This window comes from Xenopus tropicalis, chromosome 3 (assembly GCF_000004195.4).
Source record: "Xenopus tropicalis strain Nigerian chromosome 3, UCB_Xtro_10.0, whole genome shotgun sequence".
In the NCBI taxonomy this organism is placed as follows: Eukaryota; Metazoa; Chordata; class Amphibia; order Anura; family Pipidae; genus Xenopus; species Xenopus tropicalis.
In genome coordinates, this window is record NC_030679.2 from 54,151,743 (window position 1) to 54,177,254 (window position 25,512).

Below are 25,512 nucleotides of genomic sequence, written 5' to 3' on the forward strand. Positions count from 1 at the left end.
GCATAGGTTACAAAGCAGATAAACTCTGTAGAATACAATGGTGTTTTACAGAGCTTATCCATTATCTGCTAGGTAACCTGTGCCATTTAGCCCTATTTTAGTTTGAATAGCTGCCCCCTTAGCTACACAGCCACTACACTATGGGGGACATTTACTAATCCATGAACGCTCCGAGGGTATTTTCGGTTACTTTTTTGTATTTTTCACGACTTTTTTGTACTTTGAGACAAAATCGCATTGTCGCGTCAAGTACGAAAGTTTCGGATTCATTCAAGCTTCGTTATCATGACTTTCCTTGGGCAAAGTTGGAGCTGCACAGTGGGATTCCTGTGGGAGGCTTCCAAAATCATGCACAGAAGGATCAAAGTCGGAAAGGTTTTCCTGCATTTTACGATCGTTCGCTACAAAAATTTAGTGACTTTCGGATCGCCAATACGATATTATCGTGACTAATATGATTTTTTCGTAAGCATATTCGTGATATTTGCGATCTTAAGAAATTATCGTATCCAATCCTAATTTATCCCATTCGAGATTCGAACTCGTGTTTTCATGAATGTGCCCCTATATATGTCATATCCAATGGAAAGAAATGTATTATTAAAAATAAAAACATTCCTGAAAAGTTAAAAAAAAATTGCCCCGTGAAAAAAATTTCAAGTTCTTAAATCTGTTGGAAAACTACATTATATACAATGGAAAAAGCTACTGATTTTAGTATATGCACATTTTAATCAGGTTAGAATAAATTGTGTGAATAAAATTCAAATGTTTCCAGTGACATTGGGAGAAAGACAGAGAAAGGGAAAAACAACTGTTTGCAGACTTTGAAAAATAATCCTGTTGTGATCCTTTGAAGCACTAGGCAGAAGGGTGACTTTTAAGACTAACATTCTTCTTTATGTTTAGTTCAAGAACATATCCACTGAAAGTGGGCTTAATATGTAAGTTACAAAATAGAAATGTATACTCTAGCATACATCTAGTTGTAGTAATTGCTGAGATCATTTGGAAAATCAGAAGCACTTTCATGCATGTTCCTGGGCTGTCCTTGTAGCTGGATTCTCTAGAAGTGTAACAGATTTTTTTTTGCATTATTATTTTTTATTATTATTATTATTATTATTATTATTATTATTATTCAGTCAATACCTATGTATGTGTAAGTGAGGAATGCACATGAAGAAGCTTCCAACAAAAAGCCCAGAAGTATTAAATATATGTTATTTAATGCACTAATGCAAAAATATTCTATCACTGGTGTTTAGGCTCATATACCTCACCTCTCCATGGAAGAAACAAATGTTTGTGATAGAGATAAAACCCCCAGATACCACAAAGCAATGACTGAGATACCCCATGGTGCAGGGGATCTTCTAATACTTAGAAATCTTTTGTTTAATAAAAGTGGCATTTTCGGATGGGTGCTCTGTAAAGCTTTTTTCTATTCTGCATTGCCAGAAATGTTTTTTTTTTCTTAGACACAAATATTGTCTGCTTGTGATACTCGCATAGGGTATAAGAATTAGAACAGAAGCTTAAAGGATAGCTAAGGCAGTGGGTTGCATAGTTATGAGGCAATTAGTGGAAAGGGGTAAGACACAGGAGATCTCTGGAGGCATGGTAGATGGATATAAAAGAGCCCTGAGCAGATCAGAAGTGATTAACTTAAGTGATGTAGGTGATGAAACAGATATTAAATGATGGGTTATTGAAGTTAACAGACTATAACTTGTTAAATTATAAAAAAAAACACTATGGAATTATCTATCAAATAGCAAATTTACTTACTAACTTTACTGAAAAGTAAATAATATATTTTTCCATTTTTACTGAAATCCTATTACAGGTCATTCTTCTGCTTTTGCCTACCTGAATATGTGTGCTGGGATCAGCACTCACACAATGGATTGCATTGAAATCCAAAAGTATGCATTTTTGCATTATACTCCACTGGATGCACTGAGTTGGGCCAGGCTAAGTAGTAGTTATAACAAGGCAATGCTACTAAACCCAGAGCCCCCAACACTCTCATTCCCCAGATGCTGTGAACTGACACCCTTCACCACCACCACTACCCCCCCCCAAACCCACCTTCAAGCACAAACCTTTCTCCGCTCTTGCAACTGCTTGCACATTTACTTATACAAGTCCTTGGGAAGTATGCCCTTTCTCTCTAGTGCCTATGCTGCCTACCCCTTGTTCCCGCCCTGTCACAGACGGGCTCATCCTGTGCCTATCAAAAAACATGCATTCAGGCAGTGGAAACTTAAAAGTTACAAATCACAGAAAATTTCACTAAACCAAAACTGTTCTTCATAGATAAAAAGACTCCCATGTTGGCAATTTCTTCTAAATAAGTCTGCAACATTTTCCTTAATATAGATATTCTTTCTTCTTGTTGCACAGGCCAGCAATTATTTTTAGCCATATTAATTTTTAGGGTTTAGTTCTCCTTTAATTCCAGAAAACAATGCCTATAAATCAGGGCACATCACAAAATATGTTGTAGGTTTTATAAAAAAAATTGCATTCTAAGCTTGGTAAGTATAAGAAATATAGTCACAAATGAGCAACATCATTAGCCAGTACACACTAGACAGGAACAGGCAAAGTGGCACATAGTGCCATGCAAAAAACATTTGTCTATATTCCTAAAACATATGGGCTAACTAACACTAGCATTACACTGCAACAATGTGGCTACCCATTGCAACAAATCAGATCCTTGCACTGATCTTACTTAGAGTTTACTGATCAAAACTAGTTGCTTATTGGTTCCTTTGTGGAACTGCACTGGTATAAGTTAATACCTGTGTTAGCCAATGAGCCATAGGGTCTGTTTGACTCTTGACAGAAAACAAGGCATCACAAATTTTTTGCCGCGCAACATTTTTGCCATTTCGCGAATCTTACGAAAGATTCGCAAAATGGCGAAAATGTCACGCGGCAAAAAAAATTGTCACGCGACTATTCTTTTGATGGACGACTATACTTTTGACGCCCGCGACTATACTTTTGACTCATGACTATTCTTCTGACGCCTGCAACTGTTCTTGCGACAATTTTTGGACGTGCGACTATTCTCTTGACGCCCAATACTACTCTTGCGACAATTCTTGGACATGCGGCGAATCCATTCCTGGCTAAACATTTCGCCCATTACTAACCATAACCACTGGTTATCAAGCAGGCCATGAGATGAGTGCTGATCTCATTGACTGCTCCAGCTTCTCAAAGAGACCAATACAACTGCATTTTGAATGCTTACAGTGTAATATAATAAATGGTCTTAAAAACAAACATCTGATTGGTTGCTATGGGTTACTAGATATGGGCAAACAAAAGACTTTTCATTACATTACCTCATTAATGTGCATGTGTAAAAGCCATGTTACATATGATTATTAAATACAGTTCTTACAGATTTTTTAAAATAATCAGACTAATCCTGAACCTGAATGGATTTATAGCAATGGATAAAACACCTATAAGACGTGGATTTATGCACATGCCCATCCATTTTGTGGACAGCACACACAACAAATTGTGGTGTGCACAAAGAATTTTGTGTGAAAGCACTAGTTGTGAGTCCCCTACTCTCTATGCACACAGAAAATATAATATCTGCACACACCAGAAAAGATGATAGAGTGAACATTGATAAGGAAGCAATAATTATGTGCCTGTCCATATTTTTTTTTTAATATATTTTTTACATATGAATAGAAAAACAGTTGTCAGCAAAAATAACAAGATGAATCACAACAAAAGGAGCAGTTAATTAAATGTCAGTCTGTTTACTTAATGTGTGATTCATTATTGATAAAGTCAGTGATGCTCTAAGTAGGTTAACATTTACATATGTGAAAGTCTTTTGCTACATCTGATAATGACAGCAACTTGTATGCACAGCAACAGGTCAAACCATACTGTAGTTCCCAGTATGAGTTGGTATGAACCATCTGCAGGTGGGTGATTAATAATCCCTCTGAATCCACTGACCTTTAGATCACAGCTATTAATGACCTTACATTTCCTGTAGATAGATTGAAGAGCTTTGCAAACATATTGTACATGTTTAAGGAACTGGAGTATGGTAGTGATTCCCAAATAAAGGGGCTTGTCCCAATAGGGACCAGTTAGCAAAGATTTACCCATATGCTGAGTAACACCAATAGATGGTTCCATTGATGGTGAATTGGTATGGAATAGGTGAATTCACTAATGGGGAATAGATAACAGACAAAGTCATAGTCCTGTACACAGGTCAGGGCAGCAGGCAGAGTCCAGTATACAGGTCCGAGGTCAGTGCAAGCAGAGGCAGAACCTGGTATACAGGATATCGCTCAGAACCAGGAACCAGGCAAGGAAAGGAAAGCCCTGGAGCTATAAGCGCAGGGGCTGCATGACAAGGGATCCGAATAACCAGCAGCCAGATTACACTGGTTTATGTTGGCAGAACTAGGTTCAACTGTTATTAGGTGAGAAGAAAAGAGTTAAGGCAGGAGAAAGCCAGCCTGGGGGGCGAAGAAAATGAGAGGGATGTGATGTCAGAAAAAGAGGGCACTCACTTCCGTATCTTCTGAGCAGGTAGAAACATCCCACCCACATTCCCCCTTTTTGCATATTTTGCAAAATGTCAGGAATTTCTCTTCTTTTTGTTTTAATAATTGGCACTAGCTTCGGGTTGGGTTTTTTGCCTTTCTCTGGATCAAAACAGTGGATATATGATAATATATTTTAATTTTTACTTGTCACAGCAGCAGTAGGACTTTGCCAGAGTACTGCACAGGTCATTTTAGCAGAGGGAGAAAGGAGGTTCTCTCCTGTGACTGCACGGTGGATTGATAGATACACACGCTACTACTGCTTGTGCTAGGTGACAGCCTGCTTGGATTTCCTATCATCGAGACACTGCAGATCCAGGACCGGCAGCAGGGCTGCTGAACTTGGTTGGTAATGCAGCTCCTGCTGGTAGCAGAGTTTGGGGCCATCCTCTCTGTAGGTAGAGGCAGTCTAATACTCATTCAAGTCTTCAGCGAGGAACGGCAGAGCATATTAGCAACCTCTTATGGAATTATGGCTTTAGAATATTGCCTTGGGTTAGGCTGGCAAGGTCCTATTTATTTGATAAAATGTGAATAAATGCTGTGGCCATTTTCTCCATCTCTGTCTCCTGGTGTTTCATTAAGGTATGTAACAAGGGGGTTCAGTGGGGTGCCTCAAGGTGAAGGGTCAATTGAGGAGTCCCCTTGTCAAGCACAGACCAGACAGGTAACTCAGAATCCAGACAGAGGACTCAGGAACATGCAGGGACCACAGCATAACATAAACATTTCTGGAAATCAGAATCAGGCAGGATAATGACCAAGTGCAAGTGCTAGGAAGAAGCAAGTTTATAAAAACCCTTAATTGATACCTAACTGGCATCTGGCCTTAATGAAATTGGAAAGGAAGTGTGAAGGAAGAAGAGGTAGAGAACATTTCCAAAAGCTACTAGTGGATCAACAGAATACTGACATTCCAGATTATCACACAGTCCAGGATTCAAATTTGAACAGATTCTGACAATGATCAAGACTGCCAATTTAAGGATAGGATAGGGTAGGCTCACACAGCAAATATCCTTAGTAAAACTAGACATGTACTGTATGCTTTATTGAAAGTATAACAATGCTAAGATGATATGAAAAACATCTAACATGCCTCCATTCATCTTCCCTTTCATGATTAAAATAGCCACTATGCCACATGTTTAACCAAAGACTGCAGGGGAGCTTTATACTGTAGTCAAGCTGGATGACAGCTCACTGTTTATCATAGATTTACATTTTTCTCCAGAATGGGCCCATGCTTCTTTCTCCTGCCATCAGTATGTATGTAAATATATATTTATATATTCAAATACAAGTGCACTCGCCCATTAAATTCAACCCATAGACATAAAGGTTTCTACTGTGCTGGCCCTCTGTGAACTCTTCAACACAGTATCCATTTGCCAAGTGTATACAGAGGCATAAAAAATCCATCCCATGGTCTGTCAATTACTCATGCAAACCAAGTGAATAATGTGCATTACATTTACACACCACTTATTTCAAACACTATTTACGGAAATAATCAAATACTTCATTTTTCATTTTTAATACACATGAATCAGATCAGTTAGTCAGAAGAGTGCTGCGCTTTTGTGTATGTGCATGTGTGTTTTTTGTCCTGGATTATTTTCCATGGTTAACAGAATATACTGTGGACTTTTCCTTTCAAAATACCCACCCCTTTTAACAAAAATGTAGAATGAAATGAATTCTTCTTACACAGAAACTGAGAATCCGTTCAGATCATCACAGATACTGATTAGATGCCTTTGCATTCAGTGATGCTTGGGTGTGAGGGGACTGTCATATAGCAGAGAATGAGAAACCCGCATGTGCTCTTAAGCAAAGGGAAGATTGAGGTACAGCCTGCAGCAATGAACTTGTCTGAAATGCAAAGTATAAAAAGCCTTAAACAGTGGATTAGATATTGAGGCAGAGCATAATGATGTTATGCAGCAAGCCCAAGTAGACAACTGATCTTAGTTTTATAGGGAAGGAGCTCCAGATGAATAGGGCAAATAAATGAATCCTAACATTTGTATCTGACAGTGAACAGGAAAAACAATAACAGGATTTTTTACGGTTCCTCATTATCTCCTTAGAACAGCTTCAATCCCACTCCCCCACCCCCGTTCCCATCCTATACATCTCTCTGCCTTGCTCATTTTCTTCATGATGAAACAACATTTCTTGATAAGTACAATACATGTCTTAAGGGTTAGCACATGAATTTTCCTGTTAAGAATTGAAATAGAAAATTGCTTCAGCAATTGACTTGTTTTCCCATTTTTTTGACCACGCTGAACTGACAGGTGGCAGTATTGTGGCACAGATGCATCTATATTAATCTGCAGCCCAAATTTACAATAACATAAAGCTATTTTCAATGCTTATTATTGTAATATTTGAAAGAATTGTTTTCCATTGCATTTTGCCTCTGCTATTTAATGAGGCAGTAAAATAATGCATTTGGGTTTTAACTAGCCTTTATTATTGTTTATAACAAAATAATTCCTCAATTAAGTATAACTATAACAAGGCATTAATTAATGAAAGCATTTAAAATCTATTTACTGAACAAATTCAGCATAATGTCTATGTGAAATCCCACATGCGCACACCAGATAACCCTTACCTTATGGGTATTCTGTAATGCCCTGGTTTCCAACAAGGGGCTTTGAATTGGAACTTGATTTTACATATTTTTGGCAAACCTGTGGTACTAACACCTCATTGTTGACAACAATTATATATATATATTTTCTATATGTGTGAAAATAATGACTATATATATCAAAGTCTTTAGAATAAGGTATGCCTTTATTAGCTGCTCTTAAAAGCTTACTTATGTGTCATTATACCTCTTGCGTAATAAGTTCAGTATGGTCTCACCACTTTTTACTATTATTTTTTACTCCAATAGGCAGTGTTGGCATGTAAACTTACTTATTAGTATGGTACCAACATCTCATTGTTTTGTAACATTTATATATTTACAAAGGTTTGAACTATGTCTTATGTATTCACTTTCTACTTATTTATATTTGAAATTAATTAATTGTACAAATTTTAAGCATGCTGCATTCTGTATTGTGAATAATATGTGCCCTGGTAAATACCACTAGGTACCCCTTAGTCAGCTTTCACAATTTATATACATTATAAATTTATATTTATATAATATAAATCCTGGACGGTACAGACATTTCAGGCCCCAACCGACCTTTTTTCAAGCTCCTCTTTTATCTATTTATTCAGAGCATTAGGACTTTTCAAGTATGAGTTACCTACTTATACGATGAGGTGGGTGATCTGAACTGTTGGACTGCAGAATCAATTCAAACCCAACTTGAAAAATCTTTTGTGCTGAGAAATATATATTGGATATATATCCCCTACTGAAAAATATAAGGAGTTATAGGTTATGGAATTCCAAGATGACATCTAATATACCTATATTTTACAACAGGGGGTGCATTATTTATGATACACAAGTTTCAATGAGTCATGTAACAGAAATGACATCACTAAGCACCAATTATAACTGATGACATCACTAAGCACTGTTTCTAAGGATATCATTTACAGGATATTCAAGACTCTTGTGCATTATAAGGATATAAAATACAGGATATTCATAGATCTTCTGACCAAATAAAGGAACAATGTGAAAGTCTGAGTTGAATTTTGTACTCCAAGGTGACATATTAGTGATATCACTAAGCGCCATGATATACAGAGGTTACCACGGCTGTAGTTATCATTACACTTCCTGTCTAAAAGATTAAATAAAGAACTGACTATTGCAGTTTTAGTTTTACTGTGTTTGTTAAGTTGTTCTACTGGATGTTTCCTACTTTCAGGTATCAGAATTAGTTAATCCCTCTAGATATAATTTATATACTCTTTTTACATGTATATTTTAGCATCTCAGTCATTGGGGGACACATTATACATTATTATCCATTAAGAGAGAGTTAACAGCATTAGCAGTTCAGAGTCAAAAAAACAGTTGATTAATTTAAAAAAGATACTGTAGTAAAAGCTTTTAGAGCCCGCAGACACTGCATGCAGAGCATTTTTAATACACTTTTACATTTTTCAACTTTTATTATGTCTAATATTTAACAGAATAGAAACAGACAAAGAAATTAAAATGTATATGGGAAGGCAGTACTGGAAGTGAGTGACTAGAAAATCTGTGTAGTCAGAGCTGTTCTGTGAAGTTAAATCTACAGTATAGGCCAATGGAATGTGTAAAAACTGTAAAAAGTAAAGAATTGCCTAATCATATCAGGGAAGATGTACATAGGGGGCTATTTATTACATTGAGAATATAGAACTCACCGTGGTCTGCCAGAGCAAAATTCCACCACTCTCTATTTACTTCCATGTCATTTTAGAGACATATTTACCACCCTCTGTTCCTAAATGCAACACATTCTTTGTAGCATATTCCAGCATTATTGTGGAGGGGGTGCAACAGCCAAAGCATGCAAACGGAGCCCTGCACTTATTACCTAGTGTTAGAAACCGAGATCCCTTGCATTAGTGTGGGTTGTGCATTACATCTTGCATCTTATGCACTTAAGGAAGCACAGCTGGCTAATTTGTGTGCAGTGCTAAAATAGATGAAATATTGGCAAGCATATTTGTGTGTGGTATTTTAATGGGTGCAATTATGTAGCCATTTTTGCACCTTAGTACAATGAACTTTAACACCTTCAGTATACTAGCTCCAAAGAGAGTAGATCTGATGTTATTTAATATTTGTGTATGGGCTTGTGTGTATATATAAAATGTTACTTTCAATAATCAAAGTAAGTACTACAACAGCTATAGGGTGCAGCCACCCACCAATATGTTACTCCTAAAAGCTCAGTTCTATCAGCTACATTTTCAGTTCCCATACAGTAGCTGCATTTTACTCAACTTGTGCAGCGTCTGCTTTTCTAAACACACCACTGCAGAGTCCTGCTTATTTTAGTGCAACATGATGCTATTAGTTAGCTTAAAACAAGCTACCAATTCTTGCTATCCACATACACAGAGAACACAATAGTTGTACATTTTTACATATACACACTAATACTGTGATTAAATTGTTTATATAAGTGTTGCACTATACAGAAGCAGACATCTACATTAAGTAGCTTTGTGAATCCAATTATTTGACAAAAATGTAATGGCAAATTATGCAGATTTGGCAGTACAGTATGTTCATACCATGCATTCTGCTTTACAAAGCTAAGTGGTTCAACATGCAAAGACTAGTAACGACCATAATGAACAAATGAAGTGTATGACATGTTCATGTGTGTTAAGAAGTTTCTTTGTTTCAAAAATTCATCCAAAATTCACCGACTTTTATTGTTGGTTATATGAAAAACAGACCAGACCTACCAGAATGTATCTATGTGTCCTATAATCTGCAGTCTAACAGTTATTTTTGCTCCACAATCATGTTCACAACAAGCTTAAATATTATTACATTTTTTTTGTAATGTTTACTTATTAAAACTTGAATTAAAAAAACAAATCACTTACATTTTGCCTAGGACATCTCCCGTTGACATGAACTTGAAAGCTTTTAGATGATGTTTTACACTTTTTTCAAAGTTTTTGCGATTAATAAATATCAAGCATTCCAGTTTGGAAATTGAAATGGAAAAAAATTGAATTCAAATTTAGCCCCGTTGAGTGTTTTTATAGTGGTCAGTGGTTCTCCAAAAGTAGGTAGAACATGTAACATTCATAAGATAAATCTCATCTTATTTAATTGCTCTGATTAAGGGGGAAGATACGCAGAGCTACTAGTAACAGCTACAATGCTGATCATTTACTGATAATTATATCTACATGTGTTTTAGCAAAGGCAATTCTCAGTATTGTCTATGGCAGGGTATTTTCTGGCATTTAGTAGCTGTGACAAGAAGCAGCTACTACGTAGCTCCTTGTGTCTTCATCTTTAGGCTGCACTTAGTTTTCATGTGTATACACTTAAAAAAGAACACAAGCCTCCTTACATCCCCCAGGCCGTGCCGCTGGCCTTCTTCCATGCTCCCAAACCACAATGCTGGGGACTCACCGAATAGCAGCTATAACTTTTTTTCTGGCTGAAAAGTGCAAAATGGTACAGAGGTGATGGCGGAGCCATTTTATACTGACTCGTGTACTCTTCACTGTAATGATTGCCACAGGAGCATGTGTTGTTAAAGCCAATATTGACCTGGCTGCAACTGCTCCTCCCCCTTGTTGGCATTCTCAGTGAAGAGGACCTGAAGTATCACCTGCCGAGTCTACTGTGCTACTCTACACCTTTTCAGGCAGGAGCAGCAATAGCTGCTATTTGGTGAGTCTCTGGTGTTGCCGTTCAGGAGAGGGGAGGGAAACCTGTGGAGAGGACCTGGGACTTTCAGCAGGCTTTTGTTCTCCTTTAAATAATATTAACAGAAAGTAATGATTCTGATGCTAGGGAAAAGAATGAACTGAGCATACAGTACCGTGTTTCATACAAAGCAAACAAAAGGAACATACTGAACAAGTGTCAGGAATTGTATTGTACGAATATGTGACACGCATAGTGAGAAATAAATGGGGCAGATATAAAGCGGTTTTAATGAATTAAAACATGTAAAATGTAATCAATAGCACGATGGGAAGGCTACATTTACCAGCTGCTTTCTGCCATGATCTGTTTTTTATTGATCAATGAGCTAATCTGGCCAAAATTATATTGTTTCTTCATGTTTGTTTGACTTTGTGAGGAAATTTAGTTTACAGTGTTATCAATGGGTATTTTTTTTTCTTTTTGATACTCCAGAAATGTATTCTAATATCAGGCTGCATTATCAGCATATGTGATCAATAAAATCATCAAATTTTAGACACTTTGATCTAAATGTATTTGTATGCAAAATGTATTGCATTTTCCCCATCCCCTAACATACATCTAGCAGCATACAAAAATCAATGCAATAATCAATGCATAGTAAATCATACTAAAATAAATCTTCTTTTACCACAGAATGCACTCCAAGCACCACGCAGGAAACAATAGCTACTAAATTACACAGCATCAGTTCTTTTGGTGCCAGAATACTTAGTGAGCATTGCATGGGAGTCAATAAAATAAGGTAATCAATGTAAATCATACCACTTTAGGTACTGTCTGTTTTTTTCACAGTAAGGCACCCAATCTTTTGTACTATTCATCTGTCACATTATAAGGTAATGTATGGGTGTTTGCAAGAAAGTACATTTGCCATATTCAGCAATATGAGATATTAAAAAAAGTCAGTTGACACTGTAATCGCATTCATTTGTAAGAGTTTGTCTGGTATCATTTTTCACTGATTGAAGCATGCGGATCATCTTGCGTTTTTTCCAAGCCACAAAGGGCATTGACTTTTTGTTAGGAAATTGCAAGTACTTAATAACACCAACTAATAAATAAGCAAATAGGTATTTGACTCATGGGAGAGAAGATAATGAAACTGCACTGATGTCAATTACACCATTCTTTTCCCATGAATAATATTACAAGAAAGGGATGTTGCTGGACTGTTTACCCTTTCTATGTACTGAATAGAATCTAAAAGATTTTTCAGTGTAAACCTTTGTCTTTGTACACAGAATTTAGTGTAGCCATCAGCTCAACACCAAGGGGCGTTATCTCAAAGTAACATGAAAACTTCCAGTTGGTGTTTTATATCATTTACAAACAACATATACAGCATTTTACTTTATAAAATCTCAATAACTAAAGGGGCTCCGAGGCTACACTAGGGTGTGTAAACCCCTGACACCTTAAGGGTTAATACACAGCATTTGCAAATATATCACGTAGCACGTACAAGGAATGCATCTAGGACTAGGGTAGCTAAAGAGTGGAGCAAACAAATATTCTGTAAGTGATTGAAAAAGACATTTAGAAAGCAAAATTGCTTCAGCTTCTAGAAAACAATCAATGTTCCCACTATGGTTAATGTAGGTCTCAATCTCCCAAGCACTTCCTAGAATGAGCCTAGTTAAAATGCCATCACTCCATCTAAAAAGTTAAGATGCCATTAACCCTTTCAGGGATACAGCCAAACCTCTGCTAGAATAATGATATCCTGATGCTATCTGTTAAACTAAAAATGCAAACATTTACTCAAGTAGCAGAGAGTTTAAACAATTCCTGTTTCCTCTGGGAAGCAAAGCACTAGCTGTTTTTTATTGTTGTGCAGTGTCATTTCTGACAAACAATTATATCCCAGGTTCTTTTAACTCAAATTATTTAAACATAAGATTGACAGTAAGCTGCTCATTTCAAGTCCTATATTCTGATCCTGAGAAGTTACACTGATTATTGAATTCCTCATGTAGAATCCAGTGCACTCATTCAGTCAATTACATCTCTTATTACATCTGATTTATCAGTGTCAATATCACTGTTTAATCTCTGAAATCCACATCAGCTCAGAAGCCTTAATATTGGATTTTTTTCAGCTCCTTTGAAATTCAGGGGTTTGAAAGGCCATTTAAAGAGAGGTGGACAGATACAAATTTTGCAGCGAAAGCTCATAAATAATAGAACATCGGGATGCGTGCAGAATTTACAGTACATACTATATAATAATTTCTAAAAGCAGTATAATCTCAATGTGATTTTTTTCCATTCAACACATCCCACCATATACTTTACAGCTTTTGTGCATTTAGCTACAATTCCTGGCAGTGTAAACAAAGCAACCACAACTTATAGGTGAACTCAAATAACCCATCAATTAGCAACAATCCGAAAGGCACTCGTTCATTGCTCCAGCAACTGAAGGGCAGCATAACATGCCCATGGTACTCATTGTTTCTATTAATTTCACAACCCTGTTTCATTCCTTTAAAGGTGAATTCATAGTAAGAGTAAATATATACTGCTGGTTAAATACTAGACATCACCTGTTCCTGCTCTGTATTTTATCCTTATAAGAGTAAAATGAAAATACTACCATGCAGATACAGTCAGTTTAAATCACTCAGCAGTGATAACTGCAAAACGCAGTTTCTTAGTCCTCCGATATACTACAGCAAAAGGCTGTGCCAGCATTTTCCTATGCATGTTATACATCAGCTTCAATATCTATGAGAGAAAAAAAAGGCTCTCTTACCATACATACAGAAGAGCTATTCGTTCAGCTAGATCCAATACTGTTGTATCCAAACCGGCAGCATGAGTGATCCTTGGGCCTCACACAAAAGCAAGATAATTGGCTCTCAATGAAGAGATGTAAACATCCATCATAATAGCACTGGTGCTGAGGCTGAAAGCTACCTCAGCTTTTCTATGCACTCTGTGAGATGATGTCACAAGCATCATCTCATTGTACTCTCATTGGCTTTTGCTACCTGGAATCATATCTTAACCCTAAGCGTGCAGCAGCAGCAACAGCAGAGCTGTGTTTGCAGGACTGGGACCCAGCTGTAAAAGTAATGAATGAAATGATGCACATTTTAAACAGCAAATGGCTAGATATGCATAAAATAGCTTTAATAACATCTACAAATAGGCATCAAGTTACATTTTAGCATGATTTTATGGAAATAGCCATGTTATAAAATGAAGATACAAGGAGAGTTTTTTTACTGACTAGTATTCTCAATTAAAACATTAGTACTATATATATATATATGTATGTATATCTTTATTTATAATGCAATACTTATGTACGCAGCTATGTACAGTACAATATACAAACAGGGGGTTATTAAGATAATACTAGATAAATACAAAGTATAACAATAAATACAAATAAATACAAGATACAGTTGCAATAAGAATTAAAGACACAAGAGGATGGCGGTACCTCCATCCTATACATATATATATGCTATATCTAACAGGTATGAGATCCATTATCTGGAAACCCATTATCCAGAAAGTTCCAGAAAATGACAGGAATCTCGAATAGACTCCATTAGAAGAAAATAATTCTAATTTTTAAAATCATTTTCTTTTTCTCTGTAACAATAAAACAGTACCTTGTACTTGATCCTAACTAAGATATAAGTAATGCTTATTGGAGGCAAAACAATCTTACTGGGTTTATTTAACAGTTACATGATTTTGTATTAGACTTAAAGGAGAAGAAAAAGGTTTAATCACTGGAGTTGCCAAAATGTTAGGCACCCCCCTCCAGTGATCGTAATTACTTACCTGATACCCCAGGCTGGTGCCCCTCAATGTGAGTGATCCTCTTCCTCCTGTCTTCTTTCTTCGCAATCCCCCAGCCCACGAATGCGCAGTACAGTGAAAAGCTGTCATGAAGACAGAAGAAGGAAGAGGATCACTTATTTGCAGGTACCCCAGGCCGCTGCAGGTTTTTGCTAACAGGAGCACTGACCCAGGGTATCAGGTAAGTGATTACAATCACTGGGCCTAACATTTTGGCACCCCCCCTCCCCCCAATGAATTAAGCTTTTTCTTCTCCTTTAAGGTATGGAGATCTGAATTATGGAAAGATCCCTTATCTGTAAAACCCCAGGTTCTAAACATTCTGGTTAACGGGTCCAATAACTGTAATATATTTTGCTGTTTAATGCAATTCTGAAAAATGAAAAAAATCTATACGGACAGGGTCTAACAAATTGTTTTTATATTCAGGCAAACTTTATTTATCACCATAGACATTATTTCCTTTCACTTCGTATAGTTTTTGAGAAATGCATTGATGTGGTCATTCTTATTAAATATCATTCTGAATTAACTTGAATTCATAATAGTAATTTGATATGGTAGTTCACCTTTAAATCCATTTTTAGTATGTTGCAGACTGTAGCACTTTGAAAGTGGTCTTATTTTTTGCAGACTGTGGAGACTTATTCTCTCCCTTCTGACCTTACCCTGATGTACCCAGTTGACACAATAAAACACACTGACACCATTATGTGGGTGGAGTTTGGCCACAGCTTTATTATGAATCCAAACATCACAATAGTCCTTGCCATGTATTTCAAACTTTACCAAAATCTTAATGAACGTTATAGCTGTTTTATAATGAATGGCGGCCAATGCGAACGCAGTGGGCATGTGGAAACCATCAAACAACACCAGAGATTAAATGGCCAAGGACTATCACCCGCCACTAGCTGTGACAAACAAAATAAGAGGATATATATATATATATTTTTTTTTTTTTTTTGGAATAAACAGTGCCTGAAAAGAAAATTTATATCATATAGCTGAAAGAAAATACAGAATTACAGAACACCAGATAAATGTGCTTAAATAGGGAGGGGGGAGGGAGATACTGCTCCGTAATGCTGCAGGAGAGGAAAGATGCTGAGCGGGAAGCTGACAGGCAGGCGAAGGGGAGGGGTGAGTGAAGGGGCTGTACTTCCCTGAATGGATGTACCTTAACCCCTTATAAGCCCAGAGGGAATAGATATTTCAGCGCTTTCCATTTCTTGTGGGGGGATGGGCAAATCTGTCCCTTTTTGCTTTGTTGAAAAATTCATGAAAGAGCAAAAATTTGTAGCTTTTTTTTTGCAGCCATTGGAGTCTATAGGTGAACCCTGGCAAAAAATGTTGTTTATCACTACATGTGGCGATACCAATGGATTCAGACGGCGACACAGGGCACAGTCATGGCACTTAGATTATCAAGTGCACTTTGGGCAGGATACTGTTAAAGATACACACAGGGAGCCTATTCAGAGAAAGGGCAATACAACAGAGGCAATTGGGAAGTGTACAGTCAATGAAGCCAGAAACATGGAATCGGGAGAAAAAGATCAAGGATTAGAAATTTCTGACAGGCCTTCTCCCTAGCGAAATTATGTTGGCCAGATGATCATCAGAAATTACACCAGAACAACTGTTCCAGATTTGAGATGAGGTGCACATTCAGCTGCAGTTGTGTTCATTTGGCGAAGCAGATGCAATTGTGGTAGGCACAGAGGAATTGCTTTAAAGAGATTCTGTCATGCACCATTTTTATGGTGCACTTATTATTTCTAAATTACACTGTTTACATAGCAAATAGTTCACTACCATTTAAAATGTTATTCTTGAACCAACAAATGTATTTTTTTTCAATTGCAATATTGGTGTGTAGGCGCCATCTCAGTGCATTGTGCCTAAGTCTGAGCTTTCAGAAAGAGCCAGCGCTACACATTAGAACTGCTTTCAAATAACATTTTGTTTCTCCTACTCCCATGTAACTGGGGGAGTCCTAAGCCGGACTTGGATTTCTTACTATTGAGTGCTATTCTGATATCTACTGGGAGCTGCTATCTTGCTCCCTTCCCATTGTTCTGCTGATTGACTGCTTGGGGGAAAGAGAGGGGGGTGATATCACTCCAACTTGCAGCTCAGCAGTAAAGTGTGACTTAAGTGTTTTTTGAAAATGGATTTATAATACAATATTCTGCTGGAGAAGCTCTATTACCTGATGTGTTTTGAAAAAAACATGTTTTCCCATTACAGTATTCCTTTAAGAACATTGCTGCTTTGTGAAGTGCTCGAAATTGTACTTTGCTTACTGCATTTTTGTATGTACATGTGCCCTATAAAGTTCAGCAGTAGTGATGAGCAAATCTGTCCCGTTTCGCTTTGGCAGAAAAATTTGCGAATCTTTCAAAACATTCTGGAAATGGTGAAAAATTCACAAAACGGGGAAAATGTCGCGCATCGGAAAAAAATTGTCGCCCGCGGCTATTCTTTTGTCACCCGTGGCTATTCTTTTGTCGTCCGCGGCTATTCTTTTGTCGAGCGACTATTCTTTTGATGCCCGCAACAATTTTTGGACGTGCGGCAAATTTTTCCCCAGCAAATTTTTTATCATCCGTTTCGCGAAACAATCCGCCAATGGCAAAATGCGGAAATTCGCCGCAAATCCATGCCTGGCGAAACATTTCGCCCATCACTATTCAGTCAGACTGGGGTACCCAGGGGCCGCCACCAATCCCATTCCACCCCCTGCAGTTACAACTCCTGCACTGCTGCTTACATACTGTGAAACACTAAAGATAAACATGCGTTCCACTTTAGTTGAGGTCAAATTGGGGCACCCAGGGCCTGCCAGGTTCCCAACTCAAGGGTCCACCGCCACTTCCCGCTCCACCCCCCAATCACAGCCACTCTGGCTCCTGCGCTGCCTGCTTACAGTGAAAAAATAAAGATGTCTGTGTGTTCCGCTTTGGAACACAAGGCTGTCTTTATTTTTTTCACAGCAAGTAAGTAGCAGAGCAGAATGCAGGCAGGTGGCAGGTGGCAGGGCCCCAGAGGGTTGGGGCCCACCAGGTTTTTACCCAGTAGCCCGGTGGGCCAGTCTGACCATGAACGTAGGTACAGCCTTGTAAAAGTGCATGTGTTCGGTGAATGTTCATTGGGCATCATTGCATCCTCTACATTTTTGTGCTAAGATATATATCCAGCATGTTCCTGGCAGATTGTATAGTCAGTGTCAGGTGAGGGCCAAGCTGACCGAGCGCCCTAGCGGCTAGATCATTGCCCCCACCACGTAATTACAAGCGGTGGGGGCAATGGCTAAAGTGAGTGGGCTAGGAGTAGGCAGGAGAGGCTGCCTAGGGCGCCCCCCAATCGTTGCGCCCTAGGCAGCTGCCTCTTCTGCCTACCCCTAGTTCCGGCCCTGCTCAGTGTCTTATAATTATAGTGTTATATTGTACTGCCGTATATTTATTGGCATGTGCCCTTTGTTACAGTCCAGCAGTGTTAAGGTTGCACTAGCCGAAAAAGGGATATTTTGCCCATACTGTATTTCACACTGCTGTGGTTAATTAACAATTAGGTTAGCATTTACCCACACATAAAAAATATGCAAACCTACACAAATTTTCCCAAGTTTATTAATCACCTTGCATTACACCATGGACTACTATATTTAAAAAAAAAACACTAGAGGGAATAGAACAATTACTCTTAATATTCAAATCCTTTCCATGTTTCTCCAAGGTTGAATATAAGGTTGTAATCCCATTTATGATATTAAATAAACTCACCCGTCCTTTCCATAAATATATAAATATATTTCTCAATCCATATGCAACTTGTAGCTCATAGAAATAAACACACTACTCTATTAGTGACACATGGTGATATGTGTGATGCACGCATATATGAAGATATTTGGCTCTTCCTACTACATTATTATATTATTCAAATATATGTCTATAAGCTACAGATTAAATAGTAGTGATATGTTACTTAAAGAAAAAAGTAGAGGGGGTTTAAAAGTATGTTTTTAGAGTATGTTGCTGAATATGAAAACCCAATGGTAAACCCCACTGGGGCACAGTTTAGGCAGTGCAAGAATGCGGAATGCATACAGGCAACTGCCCATATCCTCTGCATGGAGTGACACACACCACAGGAAGATAATGGTCAGAACTGCGTTTGCTGGGTATAGACAGAGAGAAGCCTAGTTACTTTATTATTTTTTTCAATACGTTTTAATGAATTTTGAGGAAGAACATCAGATTTTTAACCTTGCAGAAATTCAGAAAGGATTTGAATAATAACATTAAATGTTTTATTTCCTCTATTGTTTATTAAATACAGTAGTGGTCCTTGGTGTAATGTATTGTGTTTAATACATTTTCATAACTCTGAATATTTATTATGTGTGGGTAAGTGCTAATGTAATTGTTAATAATTTGGTGCTTTATTTGTATAATCTAGGTAGGGAAAGCCACTTCTTAAAAATAGAGGTTGAAATAAAAAAAAAAACAGTGCAGATATTGTAATATTTACACTTTTGTGGTTTGTGATATAGGTAGATATTGACTTACATTTCTATATTTATTGACCATGCTATACTGCAAATTATAGGGGTCATTTACATGACTGGAGAAGAGCAGGTTACCTGTTTAAAGTCAGACATCTTATATATAGGTTGCTATGGGTTACTGCTTGAGGGGGGATGGATAGTGTCAAAGCCAGAGGATTATCTGCAAAGGTTCAGCCAGGCACATACATTGCTACATCTTAGAATTAGTAAAGTTGCACTCCACATTTAATAAAAGCTAGTAGAGCTTAATTTTACACCACTCAGGGCAGGATGCAAAATGCAGGAGACAAGTACAAACTTGTAGCACCCTAACTTGCACTTCATTTAGATGCACAAGTTAGGGATCATCAACGTGGGCAAGCCAGATACTGCAGGCTCTGTATTTACCACCTTCCTTTACAGCAGGGCTGTGTTTAGCCCCCAGAGCTGCACATTTACTCTCCCTGTCACAAGTGCAATCTTGTTCCCCTTGGTGCTTTAAGATTTGTGGCAGGGAATTTAAATTACCCCTAGTGTCTACCCTTTAAATAAAAGCTGTGAGACACTTTATAACCAAGGTCTGGTTTTAGTTTTCATAATATCAATGTGATAAATTCCGTGTGATTCTACTAATCTACTAGTGTAATCTTACTTTATCTGTCAGTATTTGTTTGTTTGTTTGTTTTTGGCTTATCCTATAGCGACCCCTAAGAAATCTAATATATTTATATATATATATATAGCAAGACAGTGAGCCGCACACACCAGGACTTTGCAGAAAAAAATAACAAGTTTATTTTAAGAAAAGAAATCCAACGTTTCGAACACTAACTGTGCTCTTCCTCAGGGAAAAAAACCAAAAGACTGTGTTAACCCACCCCCTCTAAAAACCCACCACAACAAAAAGGGCGCCAAAAAGAATGGTGGTAACCATGGCAACCCAAATAAACAAACTGTGCCCATACACATAGTGACAGACAAGTGGTGAGCAAATGTAACAAGCAAAATCATAACATATAGTAGATAATTGCAGAACAGAAATCAGAGTAGCTTAAAAATGTAGCAACATAGTTAGCAACAGTAACAGTGATCAGAAATCAGAGTAGCTTAAAAATGTAGCAACATAGTTAGCAACAGTAACAGTGATCAACTGAAAGTACATACTATGCGGCGCTTGAACATCAGGAAATAGGCAAAGGGGAAGACATCAAAGAGCAGAACTGTAGGACAGGGTAGCAAGTTGGGGAACTGCAGTCACAGAGTATAACCAGAAACAGCAAAAGTATTAATAAGGGAGAGAGCATTTACCCCATATATATATATGATGTAATAAAATGAATTATTGCATGTTATTGACTCATGTCTAAACAATGTTTCATAATTGTGTTTCACACTGCCAATTTACCCTCCTTAGCAGGTTACGAAAGTATTTGATGGAGATCTACCAAGCTTGCACCCAGCCCAATTTTCTGCCAGGAATGAATTATCAGAATGTGACATATTAGCTAGGTACATAACAGAGGAAAAGCACAAAGGCTTACAAAGAAGAAAAAGAGAAAACTGATTTTCATTTATATATACTCCACATTTAAATTGAAAAGAATAAATGAAAAGTGAATATTTTATTAGTGAATATTTTATCAGTTTTTTAACCTAAGATGTTCTTACTTAGATTAAAATCATGACCTTTATTATGGCATTCTATTTGAATTTTTATCTTTCTTTAGCCTCCATTATTAACCCAAGTCCCTCCTCCTTCCAAACATTGCTATACTTTCTCCCTTACTTAAACTATATTTCAAATTTAAACACCCTCATCTGATACGTATAGATTTCTCTCTCTCTGTTCATTGTCCATGCTGAAATGATTCAGCCATTTTGAAAAATAATTCCCCAAATACTTTTTCCATGCAAGGAAGCCCAGAAGCTATAAACGCAGGGGCTGCATGACAAGGGATCCAAATGACCAGCAGCCAGATTATACTGGTTTATGTTTAAAAATTGGCAGAATCAGATGCACAGGTAGAAAAATCCCACCTTCACCTCTTTTTTGCATATTTTAAAAAATGCCAGGATATTCTCTTCTTTATGCTCTCATATTATCTATTAATAACAGAATGGGAATGTTTTCCTGTATGCACTGTTATATTGTGGTTTCGGTAACACTATACAGTATGAATGTGAAAGTCTGCATGGTATTATTTATGTTAAATGAAAGTCAAATCCTTGATCCAGGGAATTTTCCAATTGCCATGGGGGTCAGGAAGCAATTTTTTCCCTCTTGAGGCATAATTGGCACAGGCTTCAGCCTGGATTTTTTGCCTTCCTCTGGATCAAAACAGTGGCTATATGGTAGTGTATTTTAAGTTGTATCAGTCACAGCAGTGGTAGGACCTTGCCAGAGTACTGCACAGGAATTTTTAGAAGAGGGGGAAAGGAGCTTCTCTCCTTTGACTGCACAGTGGGTTGATTGATACAGATGCTACTACTGCTTGTGCTAGGTGGCAACCTGCTTGGATTTCCTACCATTGAGGCACTGCAGACTCAGGACTGGCAGCAGGGCTGCTGAATTTCTCTCATGGTGGGAGATGCAGCTCCTGCTGGTAGCAGAGTTTGAGGCCGTCCTCTCTGTAGGTAGAGGTAGTCTAATACTCAGTGGTGGATATAATGACATAGTGCTGATCTCAAGTCTTCAGTAAGGAACAGCAGAGCATAGTAGCAATCTCTTATGGAATTCTGGCTTTGAATATTGCCTCGGGATGAGGCTGGCAAGGTCCTATTTATTTGATAAAATGTGAATAAATGCTGTGGCCTCTTTTTACCCATTTCTGGTTCCTGGTATTTCATTAAGATGTGTAACAATGGGGTTCAGAGGGATGGTTGAAAGCGAAGGGCAATTGAGGAGTCCCCTTGTCATGTGATTTGCATTGGGCAGTAAGGGTCTGGACTGGTGATAGTGCTTTGCATTGCTGCTAAAAATATCAGACCAATATGGGCGGTCTGCATTTGGGAGTCCAATCAGCATACTGTCCTGGCTGTGCTTTAAAACCAAGCGGATGAGTTTCAGTCTTAAGGGTATTCCATGTAAATGAAAATTTTAGGAGCAATCCTGGATTTCCATCACAGAATTCCTTCTGCTTTGCATACAAATGAGGATGTCTCTCCTTATACAAAATGCTTTCCTAGTGGATCCACTTCCCTGGCACTACGTTCTCTGACTGCAAAATGTTGCATTGCCCTAATGAGTCCCAATAAGGGCATCACTGGTTTGCATTCTCGAATCTTATCAACATTCTACCCTGGCTGTGCGTTAAAATCAATCAGTGTGTGAGATTCATTCTATAGGGTATTCCATGTAAGTTTTAGAAACGATCCTGGGATTTCTAGCCAGAATTTCGTCTGCTTTGCATAAGAATAAGGAAGTCTCTCTTCAACCATAAATATTTCTGACAGCCAGGAAATTTGCATCATTTTGAAAATACAGATATACTGTAGATTAAAATGCTGGGAATCCTTCTAGAAAGATTCTTATATTTGTAGAATACAGCGCACTGGCATTAATATGCATACAGTTTTACAGCCAATTGCCATTAACTGTGTACACTTATATATGGTAATGTGGCTTTACACTTATGGGGCATATTTATTATTGTGTGTAATCCAACATCACGGTGATGTTGCCCATAGCAACCAGATATTTGCTTATGTTTTCTAACTTGTAGGTGACCATTAAATTCTAATTGCTGATTGTTTGCTATGGGCAACAACACCAGTGATAGTTACATATAGTTGCATAGTTACATAGTTACATAGGGTTGAAAAAAGTCCATCAAGTTCAACCCATCCAAGTAAACCCAACCCACACAACCCACACCTACCAATCTATACATAGTTACATAGTTACATAGGGTTGAAAAAAGACCAGCTGTTGGATTAAACACTGTATAATTTTACCCCACCTATATATTGCCTATTACGTAATTTACACAGTGCCACGCATCGCCATAATTGCAATAATATCTGTGTAGACTGCAGTAAAGTGTGATTATATATATATATATAGCAACAAATTTGTATATGCAGTTTGTTCAACACAGCAGAATAGAACCTACAACCATAAGGATTAAGACAGATATGTGTGACTTCATGCATAGCATTATTAGTTACAAAACTTAAATAGGAGGAAGGCAACTGCATAAAAAGCTATGAGGACTGTAGTGTAGATACATCTGGGGACATAAGAGGTTTTGACTCCTTTATAGTAAAAATGTATAGGAGTTCATAATATTATTAGTAAGAGAATCATATACAGTTGCATAAACCATTAAAACATGTTGAAGGATTTCATGAACTCCTTTTTCTTACTATAACTATATGTTACATAAACCTCAGGTATTACAATATATTGGCATGCATTATTATTATGATGACATGTATCTATAGCAACCAATGCCAGCCAGCAGCAACCAAGGCAGCAAAATATTACAGTGTATTCTTGTTGCTGCCAGGCTAATATTTTACCACCCTGGCAAGTATAATGTTAACTCAATGCCAATGTTATTATTAGAGCAGAAATAAGATTTTTTTTTTTTACACACGTGGCAACCCTGTCCTCTATTAATAGCGAAGAGGAGAGCTTAATTCTACCTCTTCAAATCATTGTTTAGGGTCTCATCTAATGTAATAGCACAATTTTGTTCGCAATTCAGAAAAATGAACTACAATCTCAATTAGAAAGATATGCTAGTCAAGTTGGAATTGTTTCCATTGACAAAAGGGCACTTAAGCGGTTTATGATCTCTGTGTATAAATAAAGAAAAAAGACAATTTATAAAATGACTTGTTTTTATTCCAGAGGGAACAAGAACAAAAAAAAGAGGCTTTTTTTTTTATTTTCACGTGCAGAAAGAGCTTTTTACACCTCTTATAATATTAAGAGGTGACTACAATATGGTTTAAAGTGGACCTGTCACCCAGACATAAAAAGCTGTATAATAAAAGCCCTTTTCAAATTAAACATGTAACCCAAAGTCATTGTTTTATTAACACATCTTTACCCATTATATAAGCATTTAAAAGTCCTATCTGTCAATCATATATTGCCTGACCCGCCTCTATGCCTTAGGCATAGGGGTGGGGCAGACAGTTACTTTCACTTTCAATTCAGAACTTCTTAGAAGTCACTGCACTCCTCACTTTCCCCCTCCCTTCTCACCATCTAATTTTGTAACCAGTGCATGGATATGGGTATCAGGTCCCCCAATACTGGCACAGAAACAAGATTTTAGCAGGATGCAAAGCTTGCCTTAATAACAGTGTCCACAAAATGGAGCCTGCCTGTTTTCTGCTATTGTGAATTCCAGTGCTGAAGGAAATACATTTAAAATAATTTATATAGTGTAACTGAAGTTTATTTTGCTTGACAAACACAATAGAAAAAAAAATTGTACTTATTTCTTAGGGTGACAGGTCCCCTTTAATACTTGCAAAAGTAACAGACCAAAATTAAAGTTTAATTGTATAGGTACCGTACATCCAATGGTCACAAGGTGCTCTTTTCCTTTATAATAACAGTTTCCCTTGTTGAGGTGAAAGTTCAACCACCAATAGAAATAATAGCTTCTTGATACTGCTCTAATTAATTATTTAATTTCTATGTATATATTTCTGATAGAGAAATCCAATGTCCAGGAAGCTCTGAATTAAAGAAAGGCCCATTTTAAGCAAATAATTCTATTTTCTATTTGTCTTTAATTATTTTAATTATTTAATTCCAATGGATTTATTTTTTAATAGACTTAAGGTATGGAGATCCTTTTCTGGAAAATCCCAGGTCCCAAGCATTTTGGATAAGAAATCTCATTTTAGATTTTTACATTGCTTATCAATATACTTATAATTAGGTCACCAAGGCATGGATCTGACTTATTACATGATCTGATATACTATTGTTATGTCATTATGAATAGATAATAATGATTCAGTGGGTTCCAGAGGGTGGAGTTCCAACAACGCAAAGTTCCTTCAAAATCAGAATTAGCTAAAAGTTCTAGTCATGCAGAATCATGAAAAAAAGACATATGTAAAACAAACAGTACATATATGTATATATATATATATATATATATATATATATATATATA

At 37.2% G+C, this 25,512-nt stretch overlaps 1 protein-coding gene across 1 annotated transcript in view; it reads right to left on the reverse strand.

Annotated features, from left to right (window-relative positions):
• mgat4c (MGAT4 family member C) overlaps positions 1-13,929 on the reverse strand; it is a 68,029-nt gene extending 54,100 nt beyond the window's left edge. The window contains exon 1 of the mRNA XM_002937066.5: positions 13,751-13,929. Within this exon, the coding sequence (XP_002937112.1) occupies positions 13,751-13,753 (3 nt within the window). The 5' untranslated portion in view covers positions 13,754-13,929. The remainder of the gene's footprint in view (positions 1-13,750) is intronic.
• Between the last annotated feature and the right edge of the window lie 11,583 nt (positions 13,930-25,512).